Source organism: Xyrauchen texanus, chromosome 20, assembly GCF_025860055.1.
Source record: "Xyrauchen texanus isolate HMW12.3.18 chromosome 20, RBS_HiC_50CHRs, whole genome shotgun sequence".
Classification (NCBI taxonomy): domain Eukaryota; kingdom Metazoa; phylum Chordata; class Actinopteri; order Cypriniformes; family Catostomidae; genus Xyrauchen; species Xyrauchen texanus.
The window spans coordinates 42,412,782-42,436,645 of NC_068295.1; the positions used below are offsets into that span (position 1 = coordinate 42,412,782).

Here is a 23,864-nt window from a genome sequence, read left to right on the forward strand (position 1 = left end):
AGTTGGAGTAGCAAATCAGTTCTTTCAAGGATTCCGTTTCAGTGAATTATGATTTATGTATTTGTTTGCGACATCATTCAGATATGTTCATGGAAGTCCTCATGTGGCATTTAGATTTTATCTGGTGTACAGAATGAAAGTTTTTCTTTTATAAAGACTTAATCACTCACACACACACTCACACACACGCACACACATCCTGCTTGCTGATGCTCGTGTTTTACAGTTATGTAAGTTTTGCTTTAAGAAGTGCTGATATAGGTCAAGCAGAGAGAACTAACAGACACAACAGCTTTTATTCATACAGTTCTTGTAGTAAAACTCACGTTAAAGATTATGTTCTGTTCTGTACAACTTGTGTTTTTGAGTTCATGCATTTTCAATGGGTTGAGGATTCAAATGTCATGTGCACAAATGAAATGAGTGTTTTCATTTTTATGTAGTTTTCATAAAATCTTATATGGGTCAATGACAAACAGGGACGTTTGATATGATGAAAATTAAATATCTTTTAAAAATCTAGATTAAAACACACGACAAGTTCTTGTAATATTTGTAATTTGTAATGTAATATTTTGCATTCATGTTGGTTTCATTCATTTAAATTATTGGATTTAACTAAAAATGTAAGTAAAAATACATTTTCCTTAGTGTGTAGAAAGTGTTCACATTTTTTTCAACAATTTTTCAAACAATACTTTTCAGGTTGAGTGTATTATTATTATTATTATTATTTACAAATATCATAAACATCATTCATTTAAAAGGATAGTTCACCCAAAACTGATAATTCTGTCATCATTTACTCACCCTCATGATGTTTCAAACTTGAATGACGTATCTCTCTTCTCCAGAACACAAAGATATATTGAAGAATTTCTGAGCTGTTTTTTCAGTGGTTATCAAAACTTTCAAGGTCCAAAAAAGACATGAAGACAATATAGTAATCCATACATCTCAAGTGGTATATTCCAAGCCTTCTGAAGTAATACATGAAGACAATATAGTAATCCATACATCTCAAGTGGTATATTCCAAGCCTTCTGAAGTAATACTTAGGGGAGAAGTATTTAGGGGAGAAACAGACCAAAATGTAAAGGAATATTCCGGGTTTCAATACAAGTTAAGCTCAATCGAAAGCATTTGTGGCATAATGTTGATTAACACAAACATTTATATTGACTTGTCCCTACTGTTCTTTAAAAAGTAAAAAAAGGTAAAAGTAAACATCGGGGTTCCAGTGAGGCACTTACAGTGGAAGTGAATGGGGCTAATTTGTTTTACATTAAAATACTCACCGTTTCAAAATTATAGCCATAAAACATAAAGGAAATTTGTGTAAATATGATTTTAGTGTGATAAAATCACTTACTAAACTTTTCTGTGTAAAATTAAAGCCAATTTTACAACTTTGTTGCATTGAAGATGTAATGTCAACAAAACCTAAAGCATAAAATAAACATAACATAAAATTATGATTTAAACATCTTTACCATTCAAATAATACACAAGAATTAATGCAAGTGCATTTATAAAATTATAAGCTTATATTATAAATGTATTATAAGGTTTTAAACCCTCTAAAAATTGGCCCCAGTAAGTGCCTCACTGTAACCTCCATTTTTACTTCTTTTTTTATATATAAGAGGAACGAGTCAAAATATATTTTTGTGGTAATCAACATTATGCCTCAAAAGCTGTCGATTGAGCTTAACTTGTATTGAACCTGGAACATTCCATGAATTCCTTATTCACTAAACTCTTGACATCCACTCTAGCTGGCCTTGGATCCATGAGAGAATCTTGTTATCATTTACTTGCGCTTGATGTGATCAAGTATGATTATGTCTTCAGAAGACGCATAAGCCACACATGTTTTTGATACTTGATTTAATACAGTTCAATTGATATTTATCTAACAGATGTAATCATCACAGAAGTAAACTTAAAATTGCATTTCTTGTATAAAACTGTTATTATAACAATGTGTAATATTATTATAAAGCTATAATCTTATGAAAACTTTACCAAAATGTACTTTGTACCATTGCACAGTACTTTCATTTGTTACATTCAACTAATATATTTATAACAAACCCTGGATTTGTTCTAAACTCTGCTTAATTTAACCCTTATTGGTGCAATTTATTCTGTCGGTAGAATCTGCTGGCTTGTTTCCGGAGTGGGTCAGACAGTTTTACGGGCGACGCGTGTGAGGTGAAAGTGGCGGCCCCTTCACATTCACCCTCAGCAGAGGCCGAGTACATGAGGATTCGAGCCATGGCTCAACAGGTACCTGCTCACCTCACATTATTTACACACCTGTACGCTGACACACTCATCATTTATACCTATACAGGTCCTTCTCAAAAAATTAGCATATTGTGATAAAGTTCATTATTTTCCATAATGTAATGATAAAAATTAAACTTTCATATATTTTAGATTCATTGCACACCAACTGAAATATTTCAGGTCTTTTATTGTTTTAATACTGATGAATTTGGCATACAGCTCATGAAAACCCAAAATTCCTATCTCAAAAAATTAGCATATTTCATCCGACCAATAAAAGAAGTGTTTTTAATACAAAAAAGTCAACCTTCAAATAATTATGTTCAGTTATGCACTCAATACTTGGTCGGGAATCCTTTTGCAGAAATGACTGCTTCAATGCGGCGTGGCATGGAGGCAATCAGCCTGTGGCACTGCTGAGGTGTTATGGAGGCCCAGGATGCTTCGATAGCGGCCTTAAGCTCATCCAGAGTGTTGGGTCTTATGTCTCTCAACTTTCTCTTCACAATATCCCACAGATTCTCTATGGGGTTCAGGTCAGGAGAGTTGGCAGGCCAATTGAGCACAGTAATACCATGGTCAGTAAACCATTTACCAGTGGTTTTGGCACTGTGAGCAGGTGCCAGGTCGTACTGAAAAATGAAATCTTCATCTCCATAAAGCTTTTCAGCAGATGGAAGCATGAATTGCTCCAAAATCTCCTGATAGCTAGCTGCATTGACCCTGCCCTTGATAAAACACAGTGGACCAACACCAGCAGCTGACATGGCACCCCAGACCATCACTGACTGTGGGTACTTGACACTGGACTTCAGGCATTTTGGCATTTCCTTCTCCCCAGTCTTCCTCCAGACTCTGGCACCTTGATTTCGAATGACATGCAAAATTTGCTTTCATCCGAAAAAGTACTTTGGAGCACTGAGCAACAGTCCAGTGCTGCTTCTCTGTAGCCCATTTCCTGCACACGCCTGTGCACGGTGGCTCTGGATGTTTCTACTCCAGACTCAGTCCACTGCTTCCGCAGGTCCCCCAAGGTCTGGAATCGGGTCCTTCTCCACAATCTTCCTCAGGGTCCGGTCACCTCTTCTCGTTGTGGAGCGTTTTTTGCCACACTTTTTCCTTCCCACAGACTTCCCACTGAGGTGCCTTGATACAGCACTCTGGGAACAGCCTATTTGTTCAGAAATTTCTTTCTGTGTCTTACCCTCTTGCTTGAGGGTGTCAATGATGGCCTTCTGGACAGCAGTCAGGTCGGCAGTCTTACCCATGATTGCGGTTTTGAGTAATGAAACTCAAAAGTTTTTAAAAGCCTCAGGAATCTTTTGCAGGTGTTTAGAGTTAATTAGTTGATTCAGATGATTAGGTTAATAGCTCATTTAGAGACCCTTTTCATGATATGCTAATATTTTGAGATAGGAATTTTGGGTTTTCATGAGCTGTATGCCAAAATCATCAGTATTAAAACAATAAAAGACCTGAAATATTTCAGTTGGTGTGCAATGAATCTAAAATATATGACAGTTTAATTTTTATCATTACATTATGGAAAATAATGAACTTTATCACAATATGCTAATTTTTTGAGAAGGACCTGTAGAGTGCAACAGTCTGGTTCAGTAAGTAAAAAATACTCTTTGATTTTCTTCACAGTTATAATAATAACTTATAAACCTTTTAAGACAGATATGCTTCTTGTGATGCCGTCAGTCGATCGATTTCTCTATCCCCTTAAACTCTGGTGAATATTTGGGCTGCCGCCCACACTCAAATTAAAAAGCTCACCATTCACACATACTGTGGACAAATTGCAAAACATTTTTCATTTGTCAGAGAACTGCCCAAATAAAAATTGTTCAGATGGATTAAATGTAGTTTTTGTATTCTTGCAGGTCTTCATGTTGGATACACAGTGCTCCCCTAAAACTCCCAGCAGTAAGGACGGTTTTGAGCATGCTCAGTCCTGTGTGCTGATCATTGAACTTCCTGCCGATCAGCATTCTAACGGACACACTCAGAAGAGGTGAGAGGAGGAACAATTTAAAAACACACTGCTATTGTTTGTTATATTACTACTGTATACATTAAACATGATACAAGGCAAATGTTACCATTAGTTCCCACAAACATTGAATATTTGGTTTCATCCTTGACATGAAATATTTTATATTCAATTTTGTATGCAATTATACTATGATCTTTTGTGTAATGTAATATAATGTATTGTAAGTGATAAACTGTAGGTAAAATATGGTCACACTGTGGCATTACAATAGCATACTGCTCCACATTACAGAATGCTTGAATTTTACAATAAGAATTACAAATAAAATGTAATTCATTATTGAGATTATAACTGAAATGTTATTTCAAGACATATTTAATTGTAAAGAATAATGTGAGATTGTATCTTCTCTTGTTTTGTTATCCTCACTCTCTTGCTGTGCTTGACACTAAAAGAAAAATAGGGTAAGGCCACTACAGATAGATCTGGCATGCCTTACTGGTCATCCATTTCAATGTTGTGCTTTTTAAGTATTCATTTTGTACATTATATAATATAATGCATGAAACTGTGTTTGTTTGCTTGTTTTGTTTTTTTATTATTTATTTTGTATTGACTGGTGTTTTTGTACACTGTGATTGGAAATGTGCTGTACATACTGTATCACAGCCACAGATAGCTTATCAGTTAACACAGAGAAATGACAATCATGGTTTAATTCAAATTCAAATTTGGGGTTGCAAATTATTAAAATATTTAATCACGATCAACGCTGGATAAGTTAATCTAAAAGTATTCCACTACAAATTACTAATGACTTCTCTAAAAAGTAATTAGTAAAGTCAGAAATCTAATAACAATTTAAGTTACTTTCCAAAACAATTTTCACATACATGTTTTTTCTCTATAAAAAGACATTTTTCACTCCGTGTTTGGAATGCGGAATTAAACTTTTGCTGAGTGGTGAGAGTGAATGGGAGATCACAGCAAATATTATTTTCACTTACCTATTTACTCCAAGAGTAAAAGAAAAAAATCCACTATTATGTTTGAATTACTTTTCAGAAGAGTACAAATAAAGAGCTGTGGATAAAGACTCTCTCAGCAGCTGTGATAGAAACACCCTCACAGCTGTGGTCATTCATTTTTAATCATATCAAATGTTTGCTAGATTTACGCAGCTAAATAAGGTGGAAACACATCATCACAATCTGTGAAAAAGGTCTATGGCTCGTTAGGTGATGCACATCCTTCAGCTTTCATTCAGCACATTCATGTTTTAAATGTTTTCTACATAAATATTATTTTAGAAATATGTTTAAGCTAAGTAATACTTAATGAACTTAATTTAATTGTAATTGTAATCTGACAGTAATTTAAAATGTAATGTGTTACACTACTTTTTTACCAATAGTAATTAGATTACAGTAATGAATTACTATATAATCAGTTACACCCAACATTGGATAAATCTAATTTTATAGTGAACATTCTATATTTATAAACAGAAACAAAGCAATATGTGTGCCTGTTGTATTTGGCTCTTTGTGTAGGTCACTAGTTCTGTATTATATATTACAGATATTATATTTCTCAAACTTGCACAGGAAATGAAAAAACTGAAGTAAAATAAAGTTCCCCACATTTCATTGACATCATTTCACATATTTGTTGTTTAATGTTATTAATTAATTGAACGTTAACAAATTAACAGCCCTAATTAACTGTGGAATAATAATAATAATAAAATACATAAATTAACAAAATGTAGACAAATTACAAAGATGTTTTATAGTGTATTATTTTTCTGGTGCTGCAAATAATTTGGGTGGTAGCTTGGTAACACCTGTGTAAACATAATGTTACAAAGTTTAGCATAACAAATAATTCTATTGGCCATAAAAGTTCCTGTGTTATACAAATATTCCTATGAATCATATCACTAAAATAAAATCCGTTAAAATGATTTGGGATGACAATTGAGTGCGATGTTGTCTTGTTCTCTGCAGGATTCCCTTCAGAACTCTAGTTGTAAGTTTACTGTCCCATCAAGTGCTGCTGCAGAACCTGTATGATGTCCTGCTGGAGGAGTTTGTGAAGAACTCTGAGGTCCAGGGCAGAGTCACACCAGTGTCTGAGCCCAAGCCTGCGGGATTTCTGCGTTACATCTCAATGCAGAATCTGGCCATCATTTTTGATCTTCTGCTGGACTCGTACTGCACCGCACGAGAGTTTGACACCCGTCCAGGGCTCAAGTATCTGCTCATGAAAGTGTCTGGAGTGTGTGGAGCGGCTAACTTATACCGCCAGTCTGCCATGAGCTTCAACATCTACTTTCAGGTACTTTTATACAGTGAGGAAAATAAGTATTTGAACACCCTGCTATTTTGCAAGTTCTCCCAATTAGAAATCATGGAGGGGTCTGAAATTGTCATCGTAGGTGCATGTCCACTGTGAGAGACGTAATCTAAAAAAAAAAAATCCAGAAATCATAATGTATGATTTTTTAACTATTTATTTGTATGATACAGCTGCAAATAAGTATTTGAACACCTGAGAAAATCAATAAATCAATGTTAATATTTGGTACAGTAGCCTTTGTTTGCAATTACAGAGGTCAAACGTTTCCTGTAGTTTTTCACCAGGTTTGCACACACTGCAGGAGGGATTTTGGCCCACTCCTCCACACAGATCTTCTCTAGATCAGTCAGGTTTCTGGGCTGTCGCTGAGAAACACGGAGTTTGAGCTCCCTCCAAAGATTCTCTATTGGGTTTAGGTCTGGAGACTGGCTAGGCCATGCCAGAACCTTGATATGCTTCTTACAGAGCCACTCCTTGGTTATCCTGGCTGTGTGCTTCGGGTCATTGTCATGTTGGAAGACCCAGCCTCGACCCATCTTCAATGCTCTAACTGAGGGAAGGAGGTTGTTCCCCAAAATCTCGCAACACATGGCCCCGGTCATCCTCTCCTTAATACAGTGCAGTCGCCCTGTTCCATGTCCAGAAAAACACCCCCAAAGCATGATGCTACCACCCCCATGCTTCACAGTAGGGATGGTGTTCTTGGGATGGTACTCCTCATTCTTCTTCCTCCAAACACGGTTAGTGGAATTATGACCAAAAAGTTCTATTTTGGTCTCATCTGACCACATGACTTTCTCCCATGACTCCTCTGGATCATCCAAATGGTCATTGGCAAACTTAAGACGGGCCTTGACATGTGCTGGTTTAAGCAGGGGAACCTTCCGTGCCATGCATGATTTCAAACCATGACGTCTTAGTGTATTACCAACAGTAACCTTGGAAACGGTGGTCCCAGCTCTTTTCAGGTCATTGACCAGCTCCTCCCGTGTAGTTCTGGGCTGATTTCTCACCTTTCTTAGGATCATTGAGACCCCACGAGGTGAGCTCTTGCATGGAGCCCCAGTCCGAGGGAGATTGACAGTCATGTTTAGCTTCTTCCATTTTCTAATGATTGCTCCAACAGTGGACCTTTTTTCACCAAGCTGCTTGGCAATTTCCCGTAGCCCTTTCCAGCCTTGTGGAGGTGTACAATTTTGTCTCTAGTGTTTTTGGACAGCTCTTTGGTCTTGGCCATGTTAGTAGTTGGATTCTTACTGATTGTATGGGGTGGACAGGTGTCTTTATGCAGCTAACGACCTCAAACAGGTGCATCTAATTTAGGATAATAAATGGAGTGGAGGTGGACATTTTAAAGGCAGACTAACAGGTCTTTGAGGGTCAGAATTCTAGCTGATAGACAGGTGTTCAAATACTTATTTGCAGCTGTATCATACAAATAAATAGTTAAAAAATCATACATTGTGATTTCTGGATTTTTTTTTTGGACATGCACCTACGATGACAATTTCAGACCCCTCCATGATTTCCAAGTGGGAGAACTTGCAAAATAGCAGGGTGTTCGAATACTTATTTTCCTCACTGTAGTCTTTATCATTTCTTTAAAGGCCGAATTAATTGTCTTAAGGCCAATGGCATGTCCATACTTTTGTAACTGGGGTGGCCCATGTGGGGCACCTACTCATTCAAGAGTGGCATGAAGCATAACTCAGCTTCCCTAATAATAATAATAATAATAATAATAATAATGTTATTTACATTGTCAGGATTTCATTTCTGTATTTGAATATAATAAGTAATAGTTCATTTGGGATGGGCATTTTAGTCATTTTGGCTCCTCAAATACTCTAATCGATTACAGTGTCTCACACAGTCATTAGTACAGACTGCTATTATGTAGTCGTTTATAAAAGAACATGAATGGCATAATCAAAATATAATGCATCATATTTTTTCATTGCTCACAATCTCAGGACAACTCGATAAAACAATGCTCGAACAGAACATCTCTCTGCTCTTCCTTTAGGTTACTATAATTATCTTAAGATGCACGCACCAAGGGGGTCTGGGTAGCTCAGGGTTTTCATAAAGTACATTTACTTTACTCATAACTTTATTCATGTAGCAGCTGTGTGAGATAGTAAGACTCAACACAGAGGCAAATATTTTTCGAGAAATTCCCCAGGGACAAGAATAGGGGCCACAGTCTTATGTGGTTCCATTTAAAGCTTTTCACAGAACTCCACTTTTGCCCAGGATTCCAGCAAGAACTTAAAAGTCTTAAATTCAGTTTTCTAAAATGTAAGTTCATAAATAGCCTTAAATATCTTAAATGGTATAACAAAATTTTAATTATCGTTTAAAGAGGTCTTAAATTTGAGCCAAAAACACAGTAATCGCACAATGCCGATTGTGATTATTATTAAACTTCAAACAGATCACTGATGACTTCTACTGTTTGTGAATGTTTGCTTTAAGGTGTTTATATTCTAAATACATTGTAGATGATTTGTCAGAGTGCATATTATATTTCCCTTATCCCCTTATTTCCCTTGAATGAGCAGCAGGAAACAGTTAAGCACAGACATTTCAAAATAAGAGTCCCTGTGAATGTTTATAGTTAAAAGTCCCACTGCGTATGGAATTTAATTCAATTTGAACTCATGTAGCCCACTCTCTGACCCACCGTCACCGGAAGGAATAACTAAGAAAATGCTTCTACAATATAGGTTGTCAGTTTAAAAAAAAAATATTGGTATACAGTGCATCCGGAAAGTATTCACAGCGCTTCACTTTTTCCACATTTTGTTATGTTACAGCCTTATTCCAAAATGGATTAAATTCGTTATTTTCCTCAGAACTCTAAAAACAATACCTAATGACAACATGAAAGGAGTTTGTTTGAAATCTTTGCAAATTTATAAAAAATTACATGTTCATAAGTATTCACAGCCTTTGCCATGACACTCAAAATTGAGCTCAGGTACATCCTGTTTCCACTGATCATCCTTGAGTTGTTTCTACAACTTGACTGGAGTCCACCTGTGGTAAATTCAGTTGGTTGGACATGATTTGGAAAGGCACACACCTGTCTAATATAAGGTCCCACAGTTAACAGTGCATGTCAGAGCACAAACCAAGCCATGAAGTCCAAGGAATTGTCTGTAGACCGCCGAGACAGGATTGTATCAAGGCACAGATCTGGGGAAGGGTACAGAAAGATTTCTGCAGCATTGAAGGTCCCAATGAGCACAGTGACCTCCATCATCCATAAATGGAAGAAGTTTGGAACCACCAAGACTCTTACTAGTGCTGGCCGCCCGGCCAAACTGAGCGATCGGGGGAGAAGGGCCTTAGTCAGGGAGGTGACCAAGAACCAGATAGTCACTCTGACAGAGCTCTAGCATTTCTCTGTGGAGAGAGGAGAACCTTCCAGAAGAACAACCATCTCTGCAGCACTCCACCAATCAGGCCTGTATGATAGAGTGGCCAGACGGAAGCCACAGTAAATGGCACATGACAGCCCACCTGGAGTTTGCCAAAAAGCACCTGAAGGACTCTCAGACATGAGAAACAAAATTCTCTGGTCTGATGAAAAAAATATTGAACTCTTTGGCCTGAATGGCAAACTTCATGTCTGGAGGAAACCAGACACCTCTCATCACCTTGCCAATACCATCCCTACAGTGAAGCATGGTGGTGGCAGCATCATGCTGTGGGGATGTTTTTCAGCGGCAGGAACTGGGAGACTAGTCAGGATCGAGGGAAAGATGAATGCAGCAATGTACAGAGACATGCATGATGAAAACCTGCTCCAGAGCGCTCTGGACCACAGACTGGGGTGAAGGTTCATCTTCCAACAGGACAACGACCCTAAGCACACAGCCAAGATAACAAAGTAGTGGCTATGGAACAACTCTGTGAATGTCCTTGAGTGGCCCAGCCAGAGCCCAGACTTGAACCCGATTGAACATCTCTGGAGAGATCTGAAAATGGCTGTGCACGGACGCTCCCCATCCAACCTGATGGAGCTTGAGAGGTCCTGCAAAGAAGAATGGGAGAAACTGCCCAAAAATAGGTGTGCCAAGCTTATAGCATCATACACAAAAAGACTTGAGGCTGTAATATTTGACAAAGGTGCTTCAACAAAGGCTGTGAATATTATGTACATGTGATTTATTTTTATTTTTTTATAAATTTGCAAAGATTTCAAACAAACTCCTTTCACATTGCCATTATGGGGTATTGTTTGTAGAATTTTGAGGAAAATAATGAATTTAATAAATTTTAGAATAAGGCTGTAACATAACAAAATGTGGAAAAAGTGAAGCGCTGTGAATACTTTCCGGATGCACTGTATAAAACACTATTGAATTTCTTTCTAAATATCATTATCATGTCAGCACAATCCAATATTGGTTGACCTCTAATTTGTATGTATTGATATGTTCATACAATACATACAGAGCAACCCATATATTTATACGGGTTAACGGTCATCACATGACTCACGTCAGCGTTGCAGAATACATTGAATCTATGAATTGAGTGATATTTATATGGATTAACGGTCATCACGTGAGCAGAATACATTGAATCTATGAAGTGACGTCACACCAAAGGGTTTTTCACCAAAAATGTCTTTGAGAGTACTAATTAAGAAACAAGAAATATTTTGAAACTGTCCAAATTTGTGAAGACATTGAATGTCTCAATTTCTTTTAATTAAATATTATTTCTGCAACTAAATGCGGCGCTTGACGCTGGCATTGAACAGCGAGTTGACACCTCGACTCATCTCATGTGAAAAGTGCTTTACAATGACAAAAAACATTATTGAAACTCTAAATGATTATTATTTGTCTATTATTGTGGTGTTTTCTGATAAAGTCATGCTCAGCAGTTTAAATAGACTACTGTAGGAAAATTATCCCGTAGGTCTGCTTTGTTTATAATTCTTCTAATGAACTCGTAGATTTGTAGTCATGCAAGTTTTAATAGAGGAGAAAGACGTTATTGAAACACTATTATTGGATGAAAAATAATGTTCAGACTGAAGGAAGACTATAGATCTGCTTTCTTTTATTGATTTATTTTCAGTCATGAAAGACTCAAAAGGATTCACTGACTCACTCATAGCACATAAGACTCTCATTTATCGCCGTCTAGTGACATTTCCGTTAGGGGACACTGAACTAATAAGTTAATAAAATTGAAGAAATTTATGAAACAGAAGCAATCCTCACCAAAATACTCTTTATTTTGTATTTTTTGTTGTGGCATTGCAAGAACAAATCTACAAATTAGAAAAGAAGCAAATCTGTTGTTTATCCGTTACCCATTTAGCACTCATGTCACCTGTGACCTCCTGTAGCCGAATTTAAAACATTGCAAGTAAACACTACTCAGATGGACAGAATCATGGACAAGTTCTTGAAAAGGAAAAATATTACCTGTTTGGGATAGTGGTGTGTTGTAGAATTTGTTTAGTCGTAAAATTGTGCCGTTGCAGAGACGGCACAATTTTAGTGCCCTAAAATCTAGTGCCCCCTTCTGTAAAGAAAGCTTTGTGTCTCACAAAATAGGTTATTTTTGACAACATTTGGGTCAATATCAAAATATTTGTCAACATGCCCCTCAACATTTTTAGTAAGGAAAAAGCTTTCAAACATCGAAAATAAATAAATAAATAATATTAGCGCAAGGCCGAACAAGTGTGCAAAAAAGCAAAACAATTTTATAATTATTCATTTAAATAATTAAAAATAAAAATTTGAAATACAAAAATTGGTGGAACATTTTTAAGGCCAAAGTTCAGCGGCTGCTTAAATAATGCATATAGTGATATTTCCCAGCGTGATAAAACGCTATTAATTAGCATTTTAACTAATATTTTCACACAAATGTTTGGCTTTGTAACCCATTTAACCCTCATTAGTGTTAACATGCTTCATTTGTGAAACAAAATGAAATAATAAAAGAAACAACAACTGCCAAGTTGTCCTTTATGAATATAAATTAATGTCAACATTTTACATAATGTTTACCCCCATTGACCGCATTGTTCAAAAACTGAACTATTTTTTGAAAATGACCCATTTGCAGTTTCAGTCAGTTCCTCATATAAATCTGTTGTGTGACTTTAGAAAACATGGAACACAGCACGAGTTATATGGACTACGGACGCAATTATTCACTTTTGTGAAAAGCGAAGTGCGTTTTAAGGGAGCACACTGCAACTGCACATCAATTTCATCATGAATGAACCAAGAATTGTAGAGATGTGTTGTTAAAGATGCTCATTGAGATTTGTTGTACTTGTAATAAGTGGTGTTTTATACAAATAAATTAACAGAATTAATCAAATATTTGTATTTAAAATGAACAAATAAAGAATTTGTTTTAATGACATCTTGAGCATAGACATTGAAAACATATAAAAATGTGCTTGAAAAATCCTTGAAAGTCCTTGAATTTATCTGAAGCATCTGTACGAACCCTGAATTTATCATCATAATCACAATATATATGCCAATTTATTGTTAGCCAAATTACATGCAGTAATAGTGACTGCCATGGGGTCTGAGTTCTGATGGAATTGTGGTTTTAACAACAAAGTGTCTGAGACAAAATCAATGCAAAAAGGACCAAAAATGAAACTGGGTCCTCTTTTAAATCCACTTAAATTGTGAACACTAAAAGCACTGAGGTCATTTGCAGCTGGTTCCCTTTTTGATTCACTTTAACTGAACAGGGTTTGGTTCATTTTAAACAGACTATATGTGAAGCAACCCTTAAATGCCTTTCCGTTTGATGAAGAGTTTCTAATGTTGTCCTGTGTGTTGTTCAGGCTTTGCTGTGTGCAATGCTGACCAACCAGGAGAACATCACTGTGGAGCAGGTGAAGAAGATCTTAAGTGAGGAAGATGAGGGCGGCTCTGACTCGTCACAGCAGTGCTCCTCTGAGGATGAAGATATCTTTGAGGAGATGGCTCAGGTGAGTCCTCCACGAGCCCGTGAGAAGCACCAGTGGCATGTCCGCATTCCGTCACTCAGCACGGAGCCTGTCAGCAGCGTGGACTGGGCTTGGCTGGTCAAACGGCTGCACAAGCTCTGCATGGACCTATGCAACAACTACATACAGATGCATCTGGACCTCGAGAGCACCCTTGGAGAACAGCTCACTCACCGGGCCGACCCGCTCTTCTTCTTGCCCCTTTTTAATTCAGAGACCTCCACACCCTCCACCGGAGGTCTGTCGGGCCATGGGACACCCTCAGAGGACAGCTTCCGCCTCCACCTTGATGAGACGCCCTCAGAGGAGGTCCAGAGCCCCGGTGTGCCAGGTGTAAGCCTCCCCCAGCTGAGAGGGGACAGAAGGGACACGGGCCGTAAGAAGGAATGGTGGGAGAGTGCAGGGAACAAGCTGTACACCATCGCCACTGATAAAACAATCACCAAACTGATGATCGAGTACAAGAAACGCAAGCAGCAACAGCACAGCCACACTACATTTGCAAAAGATGTGAAGGTGGACGAGAAAGTGACCCTGCAGGGCCCGGGCTCTCCAGGGCCCCAGAGGCCCCAGCAACTAGTGGAGCAGGGGGCGATGCGCCACTCCTTCAGTGCGGGGCCCGAGCTACTGCGGCAAGAGAAAAGACCACGATCGGGGTCGACGGCCAGTTCTCACAACATCTCACTCAGAGATTCTGAGGCACAGATACAGGTAAGAAAGAGTACGAGTACACCACAAAAAAAAAAAAAATCCTTATCAGTATTTTTTAGTCATGTTTTCCAGTTCAAATACAGTTGAAGTCAGAAGTTTACATACAATGTCAATATTGTACAATATGTTAATACAATATGTTGAAGTTATTAAAACTCATTTTTTAGCAGCAACTCAGATTTCATATTAGCAAACTATAGTTTTGGCTAGTCCTTTAGGACATCTACACTAACCTAAAGGATTATTAGGAACACCTGTTCAATTTCTCATTAATGCAATTATCTAATCAACCAATCACATGACAGTTGCTTCAATGCATTTAGGGATGTGGTCCTGGTCAAGACAATCTCCTGAACTCCAAACTGAATGTCAGAATGGGAAAGAAAGGTGATTTAAGCAATTTTGAGCGTGGCATGGTTGTTGGTGCCAGACGGGCCGGTCTGAGTATTTCACAATCTGCTCAGTTACTGGGATTTTCACGCACAACCATTTCTAGGGTTTACAAAGAATGGTGTGAAAAGGGAAAAACATCCAGTGTGCAGCAGTCCTGTGGGCAAAAATGCCTTGTTGATGCTAGAGGTCAGAGGAGAATGGGCCGACTGATTCAAGCTGATAGAAGAGCAACTTTGACTGAAATAATCACTCGTTACAACCGAGGTATGCAGCAAAGCATTTGTGAAGCCACAACACGCACAACCTTGAGGCGGATGGGCTACAACAGCAGAAGACCCCACCGGGTACCACTCATCTCCACTACAAATAGGAAAAAGAGGCTACAATTTGCAAGAGCTCACCAAAATTGGACAGTTGAAGACTGGAAAAATGTTGCCTGGTCTGATGAGTCTCGATTTCTGTTGAGACATTCAGATGGTAGAGTCAGAATTTGGCGTAAACAGAATGAGAACATGGATCCATCATGCCTTGTTACCACTGTGCAGGCTGGTGGTGGTGGTGTAATGGTGTGGGGGACGTTTTCTTGGCACACTTTAGGCCCCTTAGTGCCAATTGGGCATCATTTAAATGCCACGGCCTACCTGAGCATTGTTTCTGACCATGTCCATCCCTTTATGGCCACAATGTACCCATCCTCTGATGGCTACTTCCAGCAGGATAATGCACCATGTCACAAAGCTCGAATCATTTCAAATTGGTTTCTTGAACATGACAATGAGTTCACTGTACTAAAATGGCTCCCACAGTCACCAGATCTCAACCCAATAGAGCATATTTGGGATGTGGTGGAACAGGAGCTTCGTGCCCTGGATGTGCATCCCACAAATCTCCATCAACTACAAGATGCTATCCTATCTATATGGGCCAACATTTCTAAAGAATGCTTTCAGCACCTTGTTGAATCAATGCCATGTAGAATTAAGGCAGTTCTGAAGGTGAAAGGGGGTCAAACACAGTATTAGTATGGTGTTCCTAATAATCCTTTAGGTGAGTGTAGTTTGTGCATGATAGGAGTAATTTTTCCAACACTTGTTTACAGACAGATTGATTCACTTTTGATTGACTATATCACAATTCCATTGGGTCAGAAGTTTATATACACCAAGTTAACTGTGCTTTTAAGCAGCTTGGAAATTCCAGAAAATTATTACAATCCTTTAGGGAATTGGCCTATTAGCTTCTGATAGGCTAATTGGAGTAAATTGGAGGTGTACCAGTGCCTCTTTGATTAACATCATGGGAAAATCTAAAGAAATCAGTCAAGACCTCAAAAACAAATTGTGGACCTCCTCTATTTTGGTTCAAATGCCTGAAGGTGCCACGTTCATCTGTGCAATAGTACACAAGTATAAACACAGTAGGACCACACAGCCATCATACCGCTCAGGAAGGAGACGCATTCTGTCTTCTAGAGGTTAACGTATTTTGGTGCGAAAAGTGCGAATCAATCCCAGAACAACAGCAAAGGACCTTGTGAGATCCTGGAGGAAACGGGTAGACAAGTATGTATATCCACAGTAAAATGAGTCCAAAATCAACAGACTTGTCTGCTGGTCTGATGAAACAAAAGTTGAACTGTTTGGCCATAATGACCATACTTATGTTTGGAGAAAAAAGGGTGAGGCTTGCAAGCCGATGAACACCATCCCAACCGTGAAGGATGAGGGTGGCTTTCTGCAGGAGGAACTATTACTCTTGACAAAATAGATGGCATCATGAGGAAGGAAAATTATGTGGATATATTGAAGCAACATCTCAAGACATCAGCCATGAAGTTAAAGCTCGGTCGCAAATGGTCTTCAAAATGGACAATGACCCCAAGTATACGTCCAAAGTTGTGGCAAAATGACTTAAAGACAACAAAGTCAAGGTATTGGAGTGGCCATCACAAAGCCCTGACCTCAGTCTGATAGAAATTTGTGGGCAGAACTGAAAAAGTGTGTGTGAGCAAGGAGGCCTAAAACCTGACTCAGTTACACCAGTTCTGTCTGGAGGAATGGACCAAAATTCCAGCAGCTTATTGTGAGAAGCTTGTGGAAGGACCCAAAAAGTTTGACCCAAGTTAAACAATTTAAAGGCAATGTTACTAAAAAGTGTATGTAAACTTCTGATCCACTGGGAATGTGATGAAAGAAATAAAAGCTGAAATAAATAATTCTCTTTACTATTATTCTGATATTTCACATTCTTAAAATAAAGTTGTGATCCTAACTGACCTAAGACAGGGAATAATTTCTATGATTAAATGTCAGGAATTGTGACATATAAATGAATAAATGTATTTGGCTAAGGTGCATGTAAACTTCTGACTTCAACTGTATGTGCACATTCTTTAAACAAAATACACTTAATACACAGTAGTAAGGCTGTGTAAGATTAGATATTTAAGTAGAATTGTAAGATTGATACTCCTTGTTTATGACCCTGGATGTAATTGACGCGAGCAATTTAAAGAAAATATTAAAACCGTCTATTAAAGAAAACGTGACTTGAGTTACTTACAGCAGTGGAAAATATATATTCAGAAATTATCTAGGATGCCTAATGTTTTTCTCTACTCCATGTGGAATATTCCTTGCATTAAGACATCAAAACGAAATGCCATTTCATCTCAAGTGACCGTGATCTGGGCTCTTATATGGAAAGAGCTATTTCTTCTTTATAAATAATATTAATGCAGAATGCTCCAACCATTTGTCTGAAGTGTAGAAATGTGTTTTTCCCCCAAAATTGTGATTAATCGCAGATTTTGAAAGTGATAAAATATGACTATATATACACTTCTTTTACTGTCAGAATTCCTTTTTTCCATTTTATGAAAGAAAATAAATGTAGCAATATAATGCTTTATTAACATTTTCCAAACAAAGTCTTCAACGGTATAAAGATAGAAATGCACTAAAATATCACCAATTTAAGTAACATTAAACGTTTCCCAAAGTTTCATTTGAAGTTTGAATAATTGAAATAACTAGTCCCCATAGTTTGCAATTACATTGCAATGGGCATTAAATCTTTTAAACTCTCATCATCCTCAATATTAATCAACGGATAGACTGTGGCTATCCGCTTTCCTACAGCAATCGCGAAGCAGCGTTAATTATTCGCATCCGGGCATCAATGCCAGCATCGATCGGTGCTTTGAACTCCACATGAAGAGCTGTTGCATTAAAAAAAAAGGCTCATACATGTTTTGGTGATATTTAAGACTTTACGTTCTTCTGTGGTAATTAAAATGCACCTTACATAGGCTGAAAAATACTTGATTTCTATCACAAGTCCCATGTGTGCTTGTTTTGTACATCAAATAACATTAAGAGGTCCTTTATCATGGAAGCACTATTGTGTGTGTGCAAAGATTCTTTTATTGACTGAGATAACCTCTGTGGCTCTATCATAGAACAGAGCGTAACAGTCAAATAGCGTATTACGATAGTACCGCCCATAAAATGTCTATGGGATGCTGCTTTATTCTATTATAATGTTAAGTTTATAGCATTCCCTAGGTAGAAGGGCTCTGGTGTGTGTGTAATGACTCCTGGCGAACACATTACAAAGGTTCTGCCCTTGAAACCATTGTTTATCAGCTGCGTCCTGTGCATTTTATGTCTAGGCCTTCAGTGCGATTCATGCCATTAACGAAACACAGATTCACAATGAATAAGACACAGTATGCCAATCATACATTATGTGACAGTCAACTAATAACACCAACTGACATTATAAAAAAATACGTCCACGCACGGAAGCCAGGACCAAGGAAGTCTAATACCAAGTAAATGCTCTCTAATAATATTTGCGATTTGCAAAAATTGTTTCGCCAGGGTACACAATTGCTTTTCAAAACTTGATCTGACACTGAATGCTCCAGCAGTCTAACTCCTGATGTTGCTATAACGATGCAAAAAGCACTTACCAATTTACTTGAAGTGAAAAGCAGTCCTTTCCTGTTTAATTAATCAATCGCACGATCATGCAGAACATCTCAGGTTTGTAACAGTGCAGTGACAGTGACTGATTGTGTCACTCAAGCCAAGCCTGGACTGGGACATATCCTAAAGATCACACCCACATGAACAAACAAATAAATCAATCTGACTTTAGTTGCTCATTCACTTGCACTGTAGAGGGATTCTGTGGGAATTCTGAAGTACATGTGATTTTTGAAGCAGCTGTCACACTTCTCTTGTAAGCATCAAGAAATAAATTCTGATTGGATTAACGTTTTGTTTTTTGCTATTTGTTTGTAGATTAATTATGAGTTGAAAGCGATTGTAAATACATAAGTAAAAAGGTCAATGAGAATGAAAAGATGAAAATATATTTATTTATTAGGCATGTTATGCCAGCAGAGAAGGCTTTGCTGGCCCTGAGAATTCACCACTGGTGTTTATGCTGGTTTATGTTGTGTTAAAGATACTGTAAAACTTTACACGTTAAACTTTTTTTATTTATTGCATGTTTTAACGGGTTAATTTTGACAGCTCTGGTGGAAATATTTTAAGACAGTAAATAATTAAGTTCAGGACATACTATTTTCACATTGATTATGATATTTGTTTAAACATTTATATCCGAGATATTATTTGCTTTGTGGAAGATAAACAACACTCGTATTTACTTATTTTAAAATGATTATTCAGGTGTTTTTTCATTAACACATTCATGTTTATGTACAATTTACAGCCTCAATGGACAACGCAAGTAAACAAAAACACAAAAAGATGATGACATATACTTTATTAAACATGAAATAAATATATGCAGAAATATGACAATACTCAAAACAGTTTCCTCGTTTCTTTGGAATTAAAGTTGTAATCGAGATGGTTAAACTAATTAAAATGTACATTCATGTGCTATGAAATCGGTACAGTATAAACAACTTGAAATTGGTATACATTCATGGGGAACTACCTTGTGGTACCATGTGCATATAGTAGCTTTTAGATGCAATTTGAAATTCTCCACTATGTTTAAACAGACTATTAAAGGTCAATGCAGAGCCATACAATGTGGAGTAAAAGAAAAAAGAAAACAGTTACAAAAGACTCACAAATCATGAGTTTAGTTTAATAATGTGTCATTTTTATTTATTTTCTTATGTTGGTCCAACTTAAGTTATTTTATTCATCATTAGTATATCCCAGGTGAGCAAGTTTAAGGACAGTGAAACTGTTGCACTGTCAATTTGATAGCAACTGCTTATGAAGCTAAGCAGCACTCAAATTAAACATCACTTGAATGTCAAAGTCCATCCTCAAACGAAGCACAAGCGCCAGTCTTCAATAGTATCCCCCAAAACACAATCATAACAGACACTTTTTTAAAATAGCAAAATAACAGAACATTAACAAATCTCCAATTCTCACTTTGCAAAACAAATAAATAAGAAATGCACTTCATTTTAACATTTGTTCACCCCATCCAGTCCCATGCAAAGCATGCTGTTAAATGGAAATCCCCTGCCCAGATTCATCAATGCTATAAAAAGTAAAAAGTGCCACCTAGCACCTACATTTCAGATGTGAAAAAAAAACAAAAAAAACACAAATATTTTGTGCTTGCTGCCATCTAGAGGGATGAAATGAGACTTTTCAAAGTGAGGTAGAGTGAACAGAATCAGAATTATAAAGTTAGTTTACAAAATTGTTTTGGTTTATCATAAGATTTTTTATTTGGTGTGTTCTCTGAAAAATGAGACCAAATTTTTGCAATTAGTCCACAGCATGTGTGAATGTGAGCTTTTAATTTTGAGTGCTTCAAAGTACAAGTCGTTAAACTATTTCTTTATCATTTTTGTAGGTTTACTGTAATGAATCAGGGTAAAGCAAGGGCAGGGTTTTGAATGCAATTTTTTAATGCAATAATGGACTTTTGTTCATTTTAACATTAGACAGGTAGACAGTCCATCATAAGGCTAAGACATACAGAAATCCACACTCATAGCCTCACCTACTGGCAATTTAGAGTCTCCAGTTCACTTAACCTGCCTGTTTTTAAACTGTGGTTGAAACCCATGCGAACACTGGGACAACATGCAAACTCATCTTTCAAACGTTTTGTAATGTAATATAATATCATGATAATACCGTACGTACACCACCATCAAATCTTCAGCAATTTTTGGGATCATTTGATACCAGCACATACCTACATAAGATAGTAAGTCTTAACCCAGTGGTAAGAAAATATATTCAAGATATTGTCTGAATCCAATCCTTAAAACCTTGTGCAATGGTAAGGGCACAGTAATTAACAATGTTTATTAAGGCAAGCATCTCAATTACTACTGCGCATACTGTGTGTAGGGTTAGTTATCTGAACAACCCCTAACCATAAGCGTCAAACTTCACTGTGTAACTCGTCCCACGCTGTTTGTGCTAAAGACATGAATGAAAACACATGGCTTGTTGAGGAGAGGTAAACTTTTGCTTTTCTTAGTGGACAAGTGTAAGATTCTTGCCTGTCATAAAGTAAAATGTGCCATAAAAAGAATCCCATAGACTTTCATTGAATGAGGGACCCATCATATCTAGAGATCAGAATATTATTTAGACTTTCATGGTGGACCTTGAAAAACAGCCACTGAAAACATCCTAGCAACCACCTAGCAATCGCCCACAAAACCCTTGAATCGTTCTAGTATGGTGAGCTCTGTACGGGCAAGCACTGATCACATTTTCCCTAGAAACACTCAAATGCCTTCTATTATTACTAACTGTTATTATTTGATTGTATATCCTGCTCAGGCCTGGACCAACATGGTGCTGACAATCCTGAATCAGATCCAACTCTTGCCAGACTCCACGTTCATCGCACTGCAGCCTGCGGTGTTCCCCTGCATCAGTCAGCTGACCTGTCACGTGACTGACCTGAGGGTACGGCAGGCAGTCCGTGAGTGGCTCGGACGAGTGGGACGTGTTTATGACATCATCCTGTGATGACCAACAGCCTTGTCTAGAGAGCTGTTTTGCTTGTGATTTTTATTTTAGCCGAAGGCATTACCTGCTTACCTTTGCAAACGTTTTATTGTAATGAAGAGTGATTTCTGTCTAATACAATTTCTTGTTGTGAGTGTTCTTCAATATTTATGCTGTTATATTCAGAATCATTATTTTAATTTATTTATATCTATGAAATATTACCGATTAAACATTAAAACCACCTGCGTAATATTGTGTAGGTCCCCCTTGTGCCGCCAAAAACAGCGCCAACCCGCATCTCAGAACAGCATTCTGAGTTGATATTCTTCTCACCACAGTTGTACAGAGGGGTTATCTGAGTTACCGTGGACTTTGTCAGTTCAAACCAGTCTGACCATTCTCTGTTGACCTCTCTCATCAACAATACATTTCCGTCCACAGATCTGCCGCTCACTGGATGTTTTTTGTTTTTGGCACCATTCAGAGTAAATTCTAGAAACAGTTGTGTGTGAAAATCCCAGGAGATCAGCAGTTACAGAAATACTCAAACCAGCCTGTCTGGCACCAACAATCATCCATGCCATTATCTAATCAGCCAATTGTGTGGCAGCAGTGCAGTGCATAAAATCATCCAGATATGGGTCAGGAGGGTCAGTTAATGTTCACATCAATCATCAGAATGGGGAAAAATTTGATCTCAGTGATTTTGTTGGTGCCAGACGGGCTGGTTTGAGTATTTCTGTAACTGCTGATCTCCTGGGATGCACAACAGTCTCTAGAATTTACTCTGAATGGTGCCAAAAACAAAAAAAACATCCAGTGAGTGGCAGTTCTGTGGATGGAAATGTCTTGTTGATGAGAGAGGACAACAGAGAATGGCCAGACTGGTTCAAAACCAAGTCTGACAAAGTCTACGGTAACTAAGATAACCCCTGTGTACAATTGCGGTGAGAAGAATATCATCTCAGAATTCTGAAATGCAGGTTTGTGCTGTTTTGGCGGCACGAGGGGAACCTATACAATATTAGGCAGGTGGTTTTATGATTTGGCTGGTCGGTGTATATGGAGTTATGCTTAATCAACTATGCTTGTTCTGACATTTGACTTTAAAATACCTGGAAGGTTTCAATCGGTTAAAATAATTTGACTAATATACAGTGGTCACAAAGTATTTGGAAATTTAAGTCACACTTAAAAATTTATTAATTTTATTGTATTAGATTGATAACAAAATATCAAAGCAAGTGGCATACTGAGCTCAAATGCTGTTAGATATTTTCTCAGATCTGACTTCAATTTTTGCAATGACATTTAACCAGATGGTATCCTAGCGGAGTTAGTAGTGTAGTGTATCAAATAAGCCATGCACATGTTTCACTAACTTTTGACAACCAGTGTCAGAAGTCTCAATTTTGAACACTATATACTGTATCTAATATTTTAAAAGCTTACCAACTTCTTTTTATGAAACAGAAATGTGTGGTTGTACTGTCTTCAAAATACTATAAGGTTTGATATTTTGTTATCTAATGCAATACAATTTCTAAATTTGCCTTAATACATTATGGGCCACTGTATCTAAAGAATACTATTTTCTGCTTTGCTAATGCAGTTTTTATTTTGCAAGTATTATTATCACAATGTATTTCAAACAAAGTAATCCATGTAATTGCTTTTAAAGATCTACACATACAGTGTATTTCAAGCTAATTCAATTTTGTATTTACTCTGAATTAATACTCTGTAAAACACATTAACATATCCTTTTCTAGACAGTATAGAGTAATTAGCCTAATCCATGCATATAGTACTTACCCTCACTGAGCACTTTATTAGGAACCCTATGGATATGGTCTTCTGCTGTTGTAGCCCATCCACCATAGGGTGCATTCTGAGATGCTATTCTGCTCAATACAATTGTACGGAGAGTTACTATAGGTCACATTTTTTTCCCCCATTCTGTGAACTATATCTGCATGATTTTATGCATTGCACTGCTGTAACACAATTGACTGATTAGATAATCGCATGAATAAGTAGGTGTACAGGTGTTCCTAATAAAGTGCTCAGTGAGTGTATATTTGAAATAATTAACCTAGAT

The 23,864-nt window shown here is 37.4% G+C and overlaps 1 protein-coding gene across 1 annotated transcript in view; it reads left to right on the top strand.

The window, feature by feature from the left end:
* LOC127660479 (brefeldin A-inhibited guanine nucleotide-exchange protein 3-like) overlaps positions 1 to 22,063 on the top strand; it is a 126,888-nt gene extending 104,825 nt beyond the window's left edge. Inside the window, exons 31-35 of the mRNA XM_052150749.1 lie at positions 2,161 to 2,292; positions 4,185 to 4,315; positions 6,307 to 6,637; positions 13,509 to 14,384; positions 21,590 to 22,063. Coding sequence (XP_052006709.1) covers positions 2,161 to 2,292; positions 4,185 to 4,315; positions 6,307 to 6,637; positions 13,509 to 14,384; positions 21,590 to 21,781 — 1,662 coding nt within the window. The 3' untranslated portion in view covers positions 21,782 to 22,063. The remainder of the gene's footprint in view (positions 1 to 2,160; positions 2,293 to 4,184; positions 4,316 to 6,306; positions 6,638 to 13,508; positions 14,385 to 21,589) is intronic.
* The last annotated feature ends 1,801 nt before the right edge of the window (positions 22,064 to 23,864 follow it).